Source organism: Geotrypetes seraphini, chromosome 5, assembly GCF_902459505.1.
Source record: "Geotrypetes seraphini chromosome 5, aGeoSer1.1, whole genome shotgun sequence".
NCBI classification, from domain to species: Eukaryota; Metazoa; Chordata; class Amphibia; order Gymnophiona; family Dermophiidae; genus Geotrypetes; species Geotrypetes seraphini.
Window position 1 is genome coordinate 221,112,178 of NC_047088.1, and position 18,366 is coordinate 221,130,543.

Here is an 18,366-nt window from a genome sequence, read left to right on the forward strand (position 1 = left end):
CTGTTCACTATCGAACAATACAAAAGGTGGATAAAGAAGAGAAATATCAAAACCAGTGATCTCACATTAATAACAAGAGTCTTGTATGTGCAATTAGAAAGCAATTTTCCTTCTTTTATATACCTATTTTGTTATGAGATATCACAGTGAACCCCACTTTGTTACAAATATCCCAAGAGTGAGGTTCACGTGTTATCATGCAGCATTCTATAAGCAAAATATATCAGCTTGCTTAATGCTTGAACAATATTTCAAAATAGAAAAGAATATATTAATTATACTTAAACATTGCTACTGGAATATTTATTGCAGAAATGAGAATGATATTACACTTAATAATAGAACACCTTGTATATATGTAACTAACTTGAGATTAGCAGTTAAAGATTTTTCTTTTTTACCCAATTTTTCTATTGTTTGATAAGGGCATTTGGGTTATGTCTGCTTCTTTTTAAATAACATCCATTGTTAATTATAACCTCATGTTTCTCTTTCCATTGGAGCAAGTTGTTAATATCAGAGTTCGACATTTCGTTTTCATTTGTTCCAGTCTCATCTATAGTACTGACTATGGAACACTATGATTCATTTAGGGGATACTGAGATTTGATGGTACAGTTTCTAGGATTTTTGGAAAGATGTCTTGAACAGTATTTGGTGGGAGGGTGGTAAGAATGTTAAGAGAAAAATAATGATAATGTTCTCCAGCTGTACCATTAAGAAGCAATAGTTTTGTTCAAGGGGGCCCAACTTCGGCCCTTGCCAGGCCAGGTTTTCAGGATTTCCCAAATGAATATGCACAAGATCAATATGCAAACAATGGAAGCAATGCAGGCAAATAGATCTCATGCAAATTCACTGGGGAAATCCTGAAAACCCAACTGGATTATGGCCCTCGAGGGCCGGAGTTGTGCACCCCTGGTTTTGTTGAATGTTAGCGCATCCTTGCATAACAATCATATTTATTTCTTTGTATAACTGATAGATGCCTGCCAACAGATGGGTCCTATGATAGATGAAAGGCTAGAGGAGATTGATAGGTGAGTCATTACTTATTGAGAAATATGGATCACCTTGTTATTGAAGTACAGTGGTATCTTGGTTTGAGAGCATAATTTGTTCCAGAAGCATGCTCTTAATCCAAAGCACTCATATATCAAAGCACATGTCCCCATAGAAAATAATGGAAACTCGGACGATTTGTTTCACATCCCAAAAACTGGTACGGATAGTAAGTAGATACTAAGTGACTTTGCCCAGAATCACAAGGAGCTGCAGAGGAAATTAAACCCAATAGGAGCCGGAACAAACGAGACCAACTACTGTACCTCCCTCATCCCCAACTCGCTTCCAGCTTCTCCAGCGTCGGGAGCTCCACTGTGTGCGGCATGGTGGAGTGCCAGCACCACTGTCACCTGCAGACCAGGAATTAGCAGTTCTCCGTGAAGCATCACCCACTAGTCGGCTGCCAGCGTCTCCGCCTCTAACCACCACAGGTCCTCCAGCGGGTCCTTTATTGTCAGCGGTCGCCTTTTTAGCAACCCAACGCCCACCTGAGTTCAGGAAAGCGCAGGATTGCCCTGGTTATGGTGAATCAGCAGCAGCCCCGAGCTCTCTTTTGGTTGCCAGTGCCCCGCAGTTGGGCAGGAAGTGGCTGAATAGGCGCTCGCGCAGTTAGCAGGAGGACAGGCATCCATGCAACCGCCCTGGCGTTCTCAGACTCCGGCGATGTTTGAGGTGGTGCCGGTATCTCCGCATATTGTAACGGCTTGTCAGCAGCTTCTAGTGACTTCATGTGGACAGCCGGTAGCTCGGCATCCCTCACTGGGTGGGGGGAGGCGGCCATGTGGGCACCCGCAGCGTGCTCTGACCCGGCCCTTCATTTTCCAGTGACAGCAGCGGTTCAGGCCGGCCTTTCCTCCATCCTTTCCTCCCTGCGCTCTCCACTCTCTCTCCCCCCACCCCCCATGTGCCACTCGGGTGCCTCTGGAGCCATACCAAGTCCTGTCCACAGCAGCCTTTGCCTTCTGTGCCCTGCAGTTTCTGCCGGTGCCACCGTCACAAACACAGAGAGAAAATATAGACACATGAGTAAGTGCTCGTTTACCGAGGCAACACTCGGTTTCCGAGTCAAAGTTTACTGGAGTATTTTGCTCGTCTTGCAAAACACTCGCAAACCGCGTTACTTGCAAACCGAGGTTTAACTGTATATTAAATTTAGAATGATGCTTGTCCGATTGTGCCGATGATATCCTAATTCATGCTGTTGAAAACCATAATGAAATCCTTCGTATTCTTGGAGGCACAATTAACTGATATGGGTTTCAAGCTGTCTACAATGAATATGCTTGAGATGCACTTACATACACCTGTATACACTGGAAATCTAGTATTTCTAATGCATATTTATTACGAGTATGTATATCTTGAAAATAAGACTTTTTTTTTTAAGGCATACCTAACCAAAGTTAGGGAACATGATCTTAGAAAATATTTGACCACAGTAATACTTGAAATAATCATCCTTTTAGTTTAATTTTGAAAATTACTCTCAAACTATGATGCCAAACAATTCTGTATGAAGGCCTGACTAGGGTGATAAGGATTCTGTGAAGTAAACAGAGGGGACAATATTTGAAAGGCCAGCCACTACATAAAGATAAGTTATCCCACTGAATTTTATCTGTTTAAATTTAAGGCTGCTATTTGTGCTATTTGGATACATTTATTCAGATAGAGGCTGAATATTACTGTTACACAGATAAATTTAGCATCTGCCCCCCGAATACCTGGCCCCTCCTTTTAATTAAACACACAAGTTTTGTATTAAAAAAGTCAATATCTGCCCAAAATGTATGTGTTTAACAATCTGTCATTTAAACAATGTGGATTTATTCTGTCAACACCTGATGATGACTGCATAAGTGCTTTTGGATATCAAACCAAGAATGCATTAGACAACAAAAAAACAGAATTCCAAGTCCATTGATCCTACTCTATGTCCATAAAGTATTTTCCAATGCAATAGGTGATACACTCTAGATATGTGGGTTGTGTTACTATGGCCATGTGCCAACTGCAGAAGGAATCCATTTCAGATTTTCTTTCTGTGCCTCTGTTGTACTTCAGTGAGCTCCCTAGCTCCACCTGTAGTTTTTCCCTTGTGCATGCTTGCCAGCAGAAGTGTGTTTGTTCTGCTCTATTCATTTTATAATTTTATTTGGTGTTTTTGTCCTGTTTTTTGAATTTCTTGTGTTAAGCACGATTCTTCAGCTCTGCATTGAAATCACACAAACTTTGGCCGTCCCCATTTTTCTCCTTCTGCTGACCTAAGGTTCGAGCGCAGGCTGTTGGGCATACCTTGGAGACTTGGTGGTGTCTCGCAGATTGCCGGCTGCATCTTCTCACTGCCACCCATCCCTGAGTGTGTTTGTCAGTCCACAGGGGTGGAGGTGCAGTCAGGCATAGGGTCTGACTGGCTGCCCGAAGATGAGGCAGTGAATCTCTGATTCAGCTACTGTAAGAGAGTTGAGGCAGGCTGTAGCATATTCCCACCACAGGTCACAGTGAGTTAAGGCTGTTAGAGCCTGTGAGGTGAATTGAGAAAGGTTTGAAAATTGAAGTTTTGAGGATTTCTGCATGTCCCCCTGGGTTCCCCCATCTCAAAAATAAAAAAAAAAAATCGCAGTTTTTTAAGTTTGTTTAAAAAATATCACAATACAAGAAATCTTAGTTGTGGTCATCTTGGATTTTTACTGATCTTTTTTTCAAAAGGAAATTTGGGTCCCCTGAGGAAGACTTCTTAATCGAAACATGGCCTGTGTTGGGTCCACATTTCTCTAAGGCAAAAGTGGATTGTTATTATGCAAAATTTATGACTGAATAAAGTGCCTGTGTCATGTACATCTGTTCTGCAGTTTCCTTTCTGTTCTCTCCAAGATACAGGACTGCATTTTGCAGAAATTAGATGTCCACAGAGCCCTTTTGCGGTATCTGGAAGTCACAAATGAGTTTCGTCTCTCTGACCATATGTTTGTGCTGACTCATTCTGTTAAGGCCACAATTTCCAGATGGATCCATAGGGCCGTTTCTTCAGCCTACATTCTTTCTGAGGAACAGTCTCCCATTTCCGTCAAGCTGCATTCTACCAGGAGTGTGGCTTCTTTGTGGGCCAAAGCTAGAGCTGTCTCCTCTGAGATCTGCAGGGTGGTAAAGTGGTCCTCTCTTCACACGTTTGACAGGTTTTACAGAGTGGATGTGGCGTCAAAACAGAACTCTGCCTTTGGGTCCTTGGGCTGACGCAGCAAGCCAACCCTAGCTTTTTAGGGGCCTGCTTTTGTACTAGAATGTCTCGCCTATTCCACTGGAAAAGGACATTATGTACTTACCCTGGTAAGTTCTTTTCCAGTAGATAGGTGCCTTGTCCTTCCTGCACCTGCCTACTGTCTCAGTCTGTTTATGCTTCTCCAAGTTGTTTCTTGGATGCCTGTCGGCCCTTGGGGGCTGGGAAGAATACTGTATATATGTTACTCTTTTATGCAGGAGTAGTTTCTGAGCTCCTTTTGATGCCTTTGTTGGCTGTTTGCAGTTAATGTTCTCATGTTAATTCTTAAGCAGACCAATTGTTTATGGACTTGATTGCCACAGGTATCTCTACTTCACGTATATTTGGTGGCTCTCAGTGCTTGGGTACTAACTGTAGGTGGAGCTATGGAGTTCAGTGAAATACAACAGAGGCACTGAAAGAAAATCTGAAGTGGATTTCTTCTGCAGATGGTACGCTGTCATAAGGACACAACCCACATGTCTAGAATGTCTCACCTATCTACTGGAAAAGAGCTTACCAAGGTAAGTACATAATCTCCTTATAGCTATTTCTCTGAGGACAGGAGGAAATGCTGTTCTCACATGTGGGTGATGTCATCCATGGAGCCTTAATGCAGTTGCTGCCCAGTGCTGTTATAATTTCCAGAAGCCTTTGGCAGGCCTGGCTGTGCGTGCACACATGCCTACCTGAATTTCACAGGACCTTCAGTTTCATTTATTCTGCAGAGTTCAGATGTTTTTGCTTTGTCTCTGATGCACGCTTTCACTTTGCATTTTTTTCTTGACTTTCTTGAGAAGTTATTCCTGGCAAGATTCTGTGCTTCTGCGCAATGCAGAATTTGCATAGAATTCCACAGGGACTCATAATACCTGAGGTCTGAACAGAATTTTGGTATCAGTTTGGCACTCCCTCTCTGCCAGCTGCAATTTGGGCTGCAAAATCTTCAGGCAGCCTGCTTTGGCTCTGCAGGCTTCCCTCTACCATGATCCTCCCCTTGATAATGTCACTTCCTCTTTCTTCAGCCGTACCGTGGTAGAGGGAAGCCTGTAGAGGGGGAAACAGTGGTGAGAGAGATGCTGGATGGGGGGAGGGAAACAGGGATGATAGAGATGCTGGCTGGGGAGGGGTGAGAGAGAGGCTGGCTAGGGAAGGGGGGAACAGGGTGTGAGAGAGAGGCTGGCTGGGGAGGGGGAAAGGAGCGAGAGATAGGCTGGCTGGGGAGAGAGGAATGGAGCAAGAGAGAGGTTGGCTGGAGAGGGGGGAGCCAGACAAGAGAGAGGCTGGCTGGGGAAGGAGGAACGGGGCGAGAGGCTGGCTGGGGAGGGGGGAACGTGGCAAGAGAGATGCTGGCTGGGGAGGGGGAACAAGGTTTGGAGATGCTGGCTTGGGGTGTTAGGGGGTGAGAGATTCTGGCTTGGGAGGGGATAGGGGAGAGTGAGAGGGCTGAGTGAGATGCAGACTTGAAGGGGAAGGTAGGGGAGAGAGGCTGGCTCAGGGTTGGAAGATCCTGCACAGCGAGAGGCACAGAAACAATGAGAAGAGATCCTAGATGGTGTCTGAGCACACTGAAGCAATGCTGAGCAGAAGAAGGACAGACATGGAGAAGAATGCTTGATGGGAAGAGAGCATTGAGATAGGGGCATAGATGGACAGCTAGGATTAGTTTAGTGTGTGCTTTCTCACTGCGATTTTACACGCCACTCTGCTTGTCTCAAGCCATTTTCAGGTTTTATGCTCAGACACATACATTGTTTTGCTCATATTTTTATCTTTGTACCCTACATCGTCCGGACCCCTGAGGAAGGCAGTCTCGCCGAAACACGGACCGTATAGGATCCGTCGGGACAATCGTATGTGTTTTGCTAATTCATACTTTTATTTGTAATTTTTATTGTGAAGAGGGAATAAAAATCATCTTTCAGAACATCCACATCCAAAGTCCGTTGTTTTTATCTTTGGATTGTTTTTACTGGAGTCTCCCTTTTTGTTGTGTTGCAACTAGACACAGGGACATTGCTTGAAAAGGGGTGATTCTGACAGAGGGATGATGGATGCAGGGGAATGGACACAGGGGAGAAACTCAGGATAGAGATGGGGGACAGATGCTGGACAAGACAGATAGGGACATCATGTAAAATAAACAGGTGATCCTGGGAAGACAGCTACAAAAAAAAAAATAAATAAAGGAGAAAAAGGGTCTCTGGGACCTAAGTGAATGGAAAAATGAACTACTCAGACAGCAAAAGATAGAAAAAAAATTTTTATTCTGAATTTATTGAAATATGTCCGTTTTCAAAATATTTTTCAATAACACAAAGGCAAAGTGAAACATAAGATACGGTCCCTGCTTGAAATAGCTTGCAATCTAATTATGACAGACACACTAGAGAAAAATGGTGAAGAAAAAGAGCTCTGTAGAGAACTTTTCAGCTGACAGGGCTTGGGAATCACCATCAGCCAAGGTATTTTTGCCACTTCAGTGAAGGGGGAGTATCAGGTGGAGAGGAAATGTGTGGTCCATACCCACCCATTCCACCTCTATGCCCAACCAGAAATTGAGTTCTGTGTGCTGCTAAGGGGTCCTTTTACTAAGTGAGAAAAACTTGAAGGCTCTTTTTCTCTCGTATAATTTAATGAAAATACTGAATTGTACTGAAATTCTGGATAATAATTAGCAAAAATATTGTTTAAATGTTGTCAAATAAACTTGCAGAATTCGCAATTTTTTTGCACAGAATTTGGAATTTTTTTGTGCAGCATTTTGAATTTTTTTTGCGCAGAATTAGTAGAATAGAGTAATGTGGAACCTACTTTATATTTTTCCTTTACTCTTATTTTCACAATTTGTTTTCAGCATTTTTGAAGTTTCCTTTCTTTTCTGCAACCTGCAGCCCTCTTAGACCTCAGCTCCTTGTTGTGATTTACAGAAAAAATAAAACCCACACTTTTGAAAATTAAGCCTTTTGGCTGTTTTTCTAGACATGTCCCAGCAACCTTCCAGTGGTTTTAAAAAGTGTTCAAGATGCAGTAGACCATGTCTAACACACTCACAACTGGTGCCCACTGTGCTTTGTCTGCAGTCATCTGTCCTCTCACTATAAACTCTGTTCTCCAAAAAAGAACGAGAGGCCCAGTAAGAGAAAAGTTTTAACCTTGGCCTTCTATCTGAAGTGGACTAAAGCTCATAGACAGTCCACCTAGCTTCTTTCATTTGACTCAAATAGGATGAGGACAACCATCAATAAATACACTTTATCCAGTTGCCTAGCAAACTGCTCTCCTTCACTTATGCCTAGGCTGGCCATGTCATAGCTTACACTGTAAAAGCCTGGTGGCATCAGCTGCCCGCTTGAGGTCAGCCTTTATGGAGGAGATTTTCAGAGCTGCAATGTAGTCTTCAGTCTACAATTCATATCTAGCTACTGTCTCAAGCAGAATACCCAACATGATAGCTGACTGGATCAGGCAGTTTTGCAGAACTTGGAGTCTAGAATCCAACTCCACCCTCATAGGCCCATTCTTTTCTGTTCCAGCTTGTACCTTCCTTATGTTAGTGTTGTTGGTTCACATTGGTCTTGCCATTGCAAGTCCCCGTTGACTGTTTTTTGTAAGCCCGATAGCTAGGGATTCCCACATGTGAGAACAGCATATGCTGCTTGTCCTTGGAGAAAACAAAGTTATTCATTTATAGCAGATGTTCTCGGAGGACAGCAGGAGTTATGTTCTCAAATACCATCTCCTATGAGTTAAGTTCTTCATTTATTTTTGTCTAGTTGAGGGTCCCAAGTGAGTTGGATGGATGGGAGGCCATATGTGCATGTGTAGTTGAGCTTGCCAAAAACTTCTGGAAGTTGTGGGAGATCCAAGATGGCGGCGCGATAGAGTCGGCGTCTCTTACCTATCTCCACTGAGCCGGCAAACTTTGATTTTTTTCCACCGAAAAATGCCTCACACTAAACGGAAAGGATCTCTGAAACTGGTACCCAGTCTATGAGCTCAATGCCGGTTCAACAGTCTTTGGAGCAGTATCTGACCCAACTCACTAACTCTTTACCAAGAGAAGAGGGTCCCGCAATAGGATTGGACGATGGAGCGTCCAGTGTTCTGGGACACGAAATATCTCTGTCCTCTCCGGATTTCAGTGCCCCACCGTGTCTGGCGATCACACGGGTTCTACCGGTAGTGAGCCTAGGGGTGGAAGTCGCAGGACTGGGCTCAAGCCGGGAGGGAGGTACACCCGAGGGAATGTTCACCGAGGAAGCAAGTCCTGGAGCAGCAGCGAGGATTTTGCAGTTATCAACTCCTCCAGTGGTGACCCTAGAAAGTATTTGGCAGGTCTTGAAAAGTCTGGAAGAAACGATGACTAAATCGACTCAAGAGGTACTTAACCTATCCGTTAAACTTGACAATCTTTCAAAAAATGTTGAGAAATCCAAACAGGAGTCCACAGAACAAATGCTGCAGGTTAATGCTAATATAAAAGATTTAAAAGACACAACAACAACCTTGATTAAAGATAAGATACATCGGAAGATGGAACAATTTGAAAATTATAATAGAAGACTAAATATTCAAGTACTGAATTTCCCTAAGTCACCATCCTTAAATCTGTATAACTTCTTCAAGAAATATTTAATGGAAGTACTTAGGTTTCCCCAGCAGGCAATGCCACCATTAAATAAAGTATATTACATTCCAATATTTTCCTCTAAGGTGGTTGAGGAAGGAAATTTGGTACAGGAAAGAAATGTTTTGCAGGAAAAAATTGAAAAAGGTGAACTATCAGCTATTTTGGAAGACTCTCTTTCTGAAGTAAAAGAAAGGGCAACATTATTAGTATCTTTTGTATTTGAGCAAGATTTGAATTCTGTGATGAAACTTTATGTCCGTAATTCATTAGTGACATTTGCTGGGGAAAGGATTTGGATTTATCCGGATGTTTCAAAAACCACACAAGACCGTAGGAAAGAATTTCTTGTTATGCGAGATGAAGCAAAAAAATTGGGGGCTTCTTTCTTATTGGCCTACCCATGTAAATGCCTGATTCGATATTTGGGGGTTAAGTACACTTTTTTTGTGCCTTCACAATTACATGCCTTTCTAGACCTTAAAAAGATTTCTAGTGATTTATGAGCAAAACTGGAAGTATGATATATGGATTAGCTAATTGTTAATCTTAGACCGCTTTCTTAATTTTGTATTTTGCTTTATGGGTAAATTGGATCTCCTCCCCCAGTAATGGTGGTTTAAGAAAGAGAATATTGGTATTCTTTCAGTTATAATTTCTTATGTACAATGTATTATTTCTGTTTTTCTTTAACAAGTGTATTACTTGTATAATAATTACAAATCTGACAAATAAATAAAATTTAAAAAAAAACAAAACTTCTGGAAGTTGTAAGAATGTTGGGCAGCTTCCACACTGAGGCTCCATGGATGACTTTGCCTATGTGTGAGAAAATATGTCCTGCTGTCCTCAGAGAACGTCTGCTATAGGTGAGTGACTTTGCTTTATGGGAAACCTTAACAACCATATAAGCACTTTATAGTTCTAAATATTATTTAAAGTTATTTTGAGAAACCAAGCTAAACAGACTTTTTAAATGTCTAAAGTTTACAGCTACAGATCATACAGAATAATACCTTGGGTGGGATTGTTTAAAAAAATGTACAGTAATGTGTTTGGCCTCGATTAAGAAAATTCTGGCTTAGTATGGAGGTTTTGAGCCAATTTCATATTTTTTCTCATGCAATATAAAGATTGACTCATCTGGGCTATATTCAACTGTATTTTGCATTGGCTTACAGACTTGCATAATCTCTGCCCCTCTTCTGAATTTCATGGAGGTTATAATCAGTGTTCCCTCTAAGCGGGCGGGTGTTGTGAGCAAACTTTTTTCACTGTGAGCTAAAAATATCAGGTGCCAGCAAGTTATGAGCCAAATAAATATGTTGTCAAAGTTGCTGATACATGAGGACGAGGTATTCAAAGGAATTTTAGGCCTACACGCTAAATTAAATAACGTTAAATAATATTTTTAAGAACACAAAACAACGCATTAATTCTTGAAAGTACAAAATTCTTTATTAAGATTGTTCTCTTCTGCCTTTTTCTGATTTCCAAAAATTGTAAACACTGTCTATGTTTACATTATTTCCTGTGGCTAAATAAAGTTTGATTCTAATTAGGCATTCCAAATGTTCTACTCTTAACTTATTACGAGTCTTTGTCTTTATAGCATTCATCAAGCTAAATCCTCTCTCACAATCGGCACTTGAAGCCTGAAAGGTGCCACACACGTCTAATAGAGCATTTAGTCCACTGAACTGTTTATGCTGCTGAGCTAAATTGTACATTTCCTGAAGCGTTTGTATAGCTCCTGCTTTTACTTTTTCAGCAATAATATATTTGAACTCCGAATATTCTGAAATAAGCTGCCTTTTGAAACAATGTTCATCATCTTTGTTCATTAACAGAAAATAACGGTTAGATAATCGTGAAAATTGTTCGTTTCCAAATGTAAATTCCTCTAAGTTGGACGGATTTGAGATACAGTCTTTGTCGAAAACACGCCAGTCCTCTAATTCATTGTCAGGAAATCTTTTGTCCATATGATCACAAGTTTGTGTAATAAATGTAAGAATATGATCTGTTTTAATTACAGAATTACAAGATGAAATGAGAGTTTCAACATTTTCATTGAAATGTGGTTTTTCTCCCAGATATTGAGATCTGAGTTTCCTTAATTTGGCTTTAGTGAACTGGAATGCATCCAAAGGTGCCAAACAACTCTTCTGAAGAAGCTTACACAGTGATCCAAGCTCCTCAAGAACATCGCAGAGAATAAATAGCGCAACTTTAAATTCCAGATTACTCAATTTAGTAAGGCAGTATTTGTGCACGGGATCATTGTCTTCTTCCACCTGTTCTTGACAATATTCTAACAGGATGTCATAATTTCTAACCACTGCACTTACAGCAAAGTGCCGAGACAGCCACCTAACATCATGTATAGCTTTAAATGAAATGACATCTGAGTCTGCAGCATTAGCAATATCCTCCAGTTTGGCTTTTCGTACGCTCGATCTACTGAAAATCGTATACACGGTGCGTATTAGAGTTTCGATCTCTTTCATGAATGGGATCGTTTTCCATGCATCGTCTATGCCTAGATCTTCGCGGTGAGCTACACAGTGTTGCTCTAGAAGATGAGGAACTGATTGACGTAACTTTGCAGCTACACCATTATGCTTCCCAAGCATGACTGATGCTCCATCGGACGTGAACATGACCATACGACTGAAATCTAAATCGTTCTCACTATAAAACTGCTTTATAGCATCAACTATAGCTGTGCTGTCACAAGCAGTTAGATGTTTGATGCCAGCAAAAACTGTCTCATGAATGTTGCTGCCACTTCTTCTAAATTTAATGTATATTATGAGCATTTTCGAAACAGAAATATCAGTACTTTCATCAATTATTAGGGTATGAAAAGGAGACCTCCGGATTTCTGTAAATGTTTCCCGTTTAACAATGGCATTTATGCAGTCAAGGAACTCGAAAGCATAGTTTTTGCTTCTCCAGCTATCAGGTATTTTTACGTATTTAGCCATGTGATTGTGAATTTCCTGGACGGATAGCATGGACGAATTCAACTTTACCGCTAGCAATATATTATCAATTAAAATGTTAACTCCCTCTGGACTTGATTTATATCTCTGTGCGTATTCGATTCTGTTGTTCCGACTATCGGGAGTTTCTTTCAAGAAATTCATTAGAAAACCTCGGCTTTGATTGTGAAGCTTTTGAACCGCTTCTAAATGAGAATTATGATTCAGATGACGCTTTAAATAATCAATTTTCCACTCAGACCAAGTCTTCCCTGTGCTCCATTCTCCGTTAACACCTGCTTTTCGGCATAGGGAGCAAATTAATGCGTTGTCCGTGTCGCTATATTCGAATATTTCTTTCATCGCCACTGTTTTCCGTCCACTCGCGTGCGGCAACGTGGTGTCAACCAAAAACTCGGTCAGCCATTCCTTCTTAAATTGGCTGCGCTTTTTCTTTGTGCTGCTACCAAACTCTTCATTCTCTTTACGCTTCGACATTTTCGAATGGATTTAAAAATTATTTGACTGAATCTATGGAAGATCGCAAAAGAAAGTTTATGCACACGCTTCAAACGATCGAAACTTGAAAAGAACTTGCTTCATGCATGTATAGATAAACAATGGCGCTCGTGCGGCCTCAGTTTTGTAGCGCATTACTAATTTACTAGTAGTAGTACCGTGTTTCCCCGATGATAAGGCAGGGCCATCAAATAAGACAGCCCCCCCTTTTTAGACAAAAATATAAAATAAGGCACCCCCGCAAATAAGCCACCCACCGATACCTGCGCTTACCCGAATCGAGTGGTACGGTGGGTGACTTCATGTGGTGCCTAGTGCAGGAAATCACTCGCGTCTGCTCTGACCGCCTCTTCCTGCACGAAGTCGGGCCTTATCCAATCAGGAGCTGCATGTCAAAGCAGCTCCTGATTGAATAAGACCCGGCTTCTTGCAAGAAGAGGCGGTCGGAGCGTACGCGAGTCCGGCTGCCTCTCCTTGTTGGCGAGCTGAGCGGACCGTCGGGATCGACCCCCCGCACCCCATAGGTACGCCTCTGCAAGTCTTGCCTTGCCCGGATTTGCCGCTCTCTTCCGGTGTTACTCCCCCACCCCCACCCGACTCTCCTCTCGCCGCCCTGCCATCTGCCGTACGCCTCTTCCGATCGCCCCCCTCCCTGCTCGCACCCCCACCCCGACGTCCGATTCCTCCCCCAGCCTCCCCTTACCTTTGCGACGCGTTACATGGACTGCCAGCTCGCTGGGGCCAGCTGAGCCTGCCTGCAAGCACGTGTGTGCGCTGTGACGAGAAACTTGTGCGCTGCGATGTAATATTTTGTGCGCCAGCGCACGCCAGCGCAGCTTAGCGGGAACACTGGTTATGTGGCCCAGTTTTGAGGTTATTATGAGGCTGCTGTAAAGGTGAATGATGAAGTCTTGTTGGAACACTAATGGGTTTGATTTGAATTCAACTCGGATACCATTTTTAGGATGTTATACGAGTACAGTATTTGCTTTGACTTAGGGCTCCTTTTACTAAGGTATGCTAGCGTTTTTAGCGCGCGCTGCATTGCCGCGTGCGCTAACCCTGCGCTACGCGCCAAGAACTAACGCCAGCTCAATGCTGGCGTTAGCATCTAGTGCATGCACTAAAACCACTAGCGCAGCTTAGTAAAAGGAGCCCTTAGTTGTGTTTGTTGTATTTAAATTTTCATTGTTATACCACTTTCTGTTTTCATTTTGAAAAACTTTGTGTATGTTAATGTCAAATGCTCTGCTATAAAATATAGTTTAGATTGACCGTATTGGTCAGTAAAAGTAGAATATAATTGCAGAACTTGCTTCCAAAAACTACTAAGTCCATATTAATTTGCATTGGACATAGAAGATTTTGGAAATTAGCCCTTCAGTTAAAGGCTGTATTTACTGTCTTAGCACACATTATTGTGCATTGTTTACTGCAGATTCCATTTTATGCAACGGGACCTATCCTCTGTAATAAAACCCTAAGCGCACATGCGCACTTAGGACGGCGTGTTCCCTGACAGTGTGATGTGTCCCTACATGCTGAATTCCATTTTTGAACACGGAGGCAGGGAACCCGCCAGCGACTCCCCCCTCCCGCCCTCACTCACCCAGACAACAAACCGCTGCCGCCGCTGCTGTTCTTCTTGAAAGCAGCCTGCTGAAGATCGCCGACCGGCTATAGCGAACCTCACAGGCCGCTCTCCACCTCAGTAGCACGTTCCCTCTGGTTCGAACCCGTGTGTCAGAGGAAACGTGCTACCAAGGTGGAGCGCGGCTTGCGAGGTTCGTTACAGCCAGTCGGCGATCCTCAGCAGGCTGCTTTGAAGAGGAGCAGCAGCGGCGGTTCATGCCAGTGGGCCAGAAGAGGGAGCAATACAGGCAGGCAGGGGGCCAGGGCGAGAGGGAAAGGGGGCTGCTTGGGGGGGGCCAGAAAGCAATCATGCTTTGCTTTGGGAGGGGGGGACAGAAGGGGACCACAGAGCAGGCAGGCATTGCACAACAGGGGAAGAGGGAAAGCAGGCAGCTTTGGGGGGAGGCAGCGATCATGCTTTGCTCTGGGAAAGGAAAGGAAGACAGACAGACTGCGACCAAGGAGAAAGAGAGAAAGAAAGACAGACACACACATCTATTCTAGCACCCGTTAATATAATGGGCTTAAAGACTAGTTTCTTAATAACAAGAGTATGTACTAATGTGGTATCACATTTTAGTAAATCTAGCCTTCAGTGAGAGAGTGCATGCATTCATTCTCCATTGTCGATGACTTGGCAGTTTTCCTTCTGTGAATTTGAGCTTTTAATTCCATAAGACCTGTCCCTTAATTGGACTAAAGCACCATGAACCTTCATCTTTTGTTCCTGGGGGTTTCACCTCATTTTAAACTTAGCCTATCGACCACATTAATATTCATTGAGAAGGTGCTACATGTTTGGGTCTTCTATAGCCTGGTATGCATACATTCAGAATCTGACAAGTAGGAGCTGCTGTTGAGTGATAGCTGATGCTCCTTTCTAATGGGCTGTGATTGTTAGCCTCAGGAGCAGAAGCTGGATTTGAGAAATGAACCTGTGTTTTCACATGATACATTATTGCCATCGAGCAAGGTTCATTGCATACATCCTTAAATAATTCTTAGTATACTTTGAAATTTATCTTTAAGTGGCAATATTTGTGTTTGTTTTATGTTTTAGATACTTGATATATACAGTCAAACCTCGGTTTGCAAGTAACGCGGTTGCGAGTGTTTTGCAAGGTGAGCAAAACATTTGCTAAATTTGTGATTTACAAAACAAACGTTGACTCACAAAACAAGCAGTCAAATACCTACTGTACATTTCTTCTCGCTGGGAGTGTGTCCTTTTCGCGAGATGATGAGGAAGGTACTGGTTAGCGCACGAGCGAGCGCGCCTTCCTCTGGAGTTGGGACGGTGCACGTGTTTGCTTGAGGCAGGGCTATTTCTGTGCAGCTCATGCGCCTGGTTAGAGCTCCTGTACTATGTGCATTTGGAGCTCCGGGAGGCGGGGTCGGCACGTGCTGGTGGTGTTTACGTTCCTGCAGGTAATGGGGTGTGCACTGGGACACTACAGAGCTGCGAGGCCCTCCTCCACCACCACTGTTATAGGCCTGGGAAAGCATGGCAAACACCGACTGCGGCTTCGCTGCTTCACATAGCAGTGCCACACCGGCTTTTGCAGCAGTACTGAGCCCAGCTCGGAAGCAACGGCAGCTGCTAAGACATGAGCAGTAGTACCGAGGAGCCACCCTCTGCAGTTCTTCTCCTCTTCCTCCTCCTCTGGCGGCTTGGCAGCTTTCTCCTTTTTATTTTATACAGGTACATTAGTTTTTAGGTTATTTTATACATTAGTTTTTGGGTTGTGGAATGAATCATTTGGGTTTCCATTATTTCCTATGGGGAAATATGCTTTGATATATGAGTGCTTTGGATTACAAGCATGCTTCTGGATCGAATTATGCTCGTAAACCAAGGTACACTGTGCTATGTTATTACATTATGCTTGATTTTTGTGTTTATAGTTTTCCAGCTATATCCCTTATTATATCCATCCCTTATTACATATCCATTTTATTATAATCTGTTTAATGTATTGTCAAATTTCATATTGTATTGTTTTAAGGTATATTGATTTGGGGAGTATTTTTGTGATAGGCCCAGTTTTAAAGTATTCAAATAAATTTAATCAAATGCTTATGAAACTGAAAATTAATGTAGACAAAAATCTGTGGAATCTATACTGATAAAAGACTTTTAGTGCAGCAATATTGAAATGGTTTATAGAAATGTAGGAAGGCATGGTGCCTGTGCTTTTTTATTTTTGGTGGGGGAAAGAAGTTGAATTTTGAGGGATATATGAGTTGAGAGAGAGCAAAGGGAGAATAGTGTAGATTTGTGAGAAACAGTGTGTGAGAATATGTTGATTATGTTTTGAACTGGGCAACAACACAGGAAATGAGTTCATAAAAGGCAGAAAAGTGAGAACTGAATCTGGAATTGAGCAGCAGAAAGGAAAACAAAGGGCAAGTTCTGGAGTCATATAGAAAATGTGTTATGGTGCTGACAATTGTCAACCATCAAATTAAATACAAGAAAAATGAAAAATTGGATTCCTAAGATGATATCCAGATTCCAAGACAAAAGGATAAAATGGCTGACAGCTTGTAATATCATTGAACTTAAGCTGAAGGTGGGGCACTGGCACTCCATGCTGCCACTAGCATAGAAGTTGAGATTGTTTATAGTAAGCATTCAGCTCACAAAGTCTGAACAGGGAAAGGAGGCGGTCAGAGAGACAGTTTTTAGTGAGTGATGAATCCTGGGAAGATTCTGAGTTGTCGCTCAGCAGTTAGACAAACTTGCTTAAATGTGCCCTTGGTCTAATCTCTGAAGGGAATTTTTATTTATTTGGGGGGGTTTTTTTTGGATCATTAACCACCTTTTAAGGAGCGATTTACCCAATGTGGTATTATGTCTTTCTATCGGAGGACCATTGCTGTGATGATGGCTGAGTTGAACAGAAGGGTAATAGTAGTGATATAAAAAATGGAGGGAGGGAGGAAAAATCACTAGGTGGTTATGAAACTGCTGTTATGAGCTACCTGGTGCTTCAAAATGCCCCATCATTAAGGACAGGCTCTAAATGGCATAAAAGCCCAAGGTATAAGAGAAAAGCTGCTGCCTTACTCACAAAAGGGTTAAATTCAAGTGCATTTTTTTTTTGAACCCATGTTAATGGTGAGAAAATTTAACAAACTGCATTTATTTTACTCAGGAAACATTCAGAGTTCTCCGAATTGAATGTCAAAGTTCTAGAAGCCCTAGAATTGTACAACAAACTGGTGAATGAAGCTCCTATGTATTCCGTTTATGCCAAGCCCCCAGGCCAGGCACATTACCCAACTACAACACCTGGTATTCCAGCACAGGTCAGTCTTCCTTTCCGGGTACAACATGTGCTCTGAGGGTATTGCTTAATTACTGTCTACAGGTCACAATGAAATGAAATCAAAAGCGGCTCCTCCTGTTAATGTTGACTTCTCCTTGACTTGAGTTTAACTAAATGATGGCATCGTGAGGCAGAGAGCTTCCTGCTCAGTTTTGACCATTTGTGCCTCATTTCTTACGATGATGACGGGAGAAGTTATTCTTTAAAAGCAAAACTAAACAGAATAGGAATCCCGTGAAGTAAACAGGTAGGATTAAGTGAAATTGGAGTATAGAGGAAGTAAGTAAAACTGTGATAATATCATCAAGCATTTTGTGTTAAAAAAGCTAGAGTTAATCTCTTTATATATATATATATATATATATATTAAAAAAAATAACAAAGTTAAAATGATAGTAACAAAAGTAATACTTCTGTTTTACAATTTTAGTTTTAGCAACCTTAATGGATTTTTCAATTTGACAGTGTAAAAAAAAGAAAAGAAAAGCACACTTAAGTATTATTTCCTAGGACTAACAGACTACTGCAACATACTATATCTCCCATGCCCAGCAAACATGATAAAACAACTTCAAACAATACAAAACACAGCCCTAAGACTTATCTACTCGCTGAAGAAATATGACCATATCACAGAGGCTTATCTCGAAACACACTGGCTCCCAGTTCAAGCAAGAATACTCTTCAAATTCTACTGCCTACTATTTAAAGCCATAAATGGAGACAGCCCAGAATACTGGAATAATCGACTAAATCAATTCTCCTCAACCAGACACAGGAGAACCCACACACCATTCACGTACCCGCCGACAAAAAACGTCAAACAAAAGAAACTAAATGACAACCTCCTAGCTACTAGAGCTGCAAAACTGGACCACCAACTCTGCAACCTACTAATCATGACCACAGACTTCAAAAAAGAAACAAAAACTGTACTATTCA

The 18,366-nt window shown here is 42.1% G+C and overlaps 1 protein-coding gene across 1 annotated transcript in view; it reads left to right on the forward strand.

Moving 5' to 3' along the window:
* The window catches only part of STAM2 (signal transducing adaptor molecule 2), a 101,654-nt gene that overhangs the window by 60,452 nt on the left and 22,836 nt on the right, over positions 1–18,366 (forward strand). Inside the window, exons 11-12 of the mRNA XM_033945078.1 lie at positions 986–1,040; positions 17,251–17,404. Of these exons, the coding sequence (XP_033800969.1) occupies positions 986–1,040; positions 17,251–17,404 (209 nt within the window). The remainder of the gene's footprint in view (positions 1–985; positions 1,041–17,250; positions 17,405–18,366) is intronic.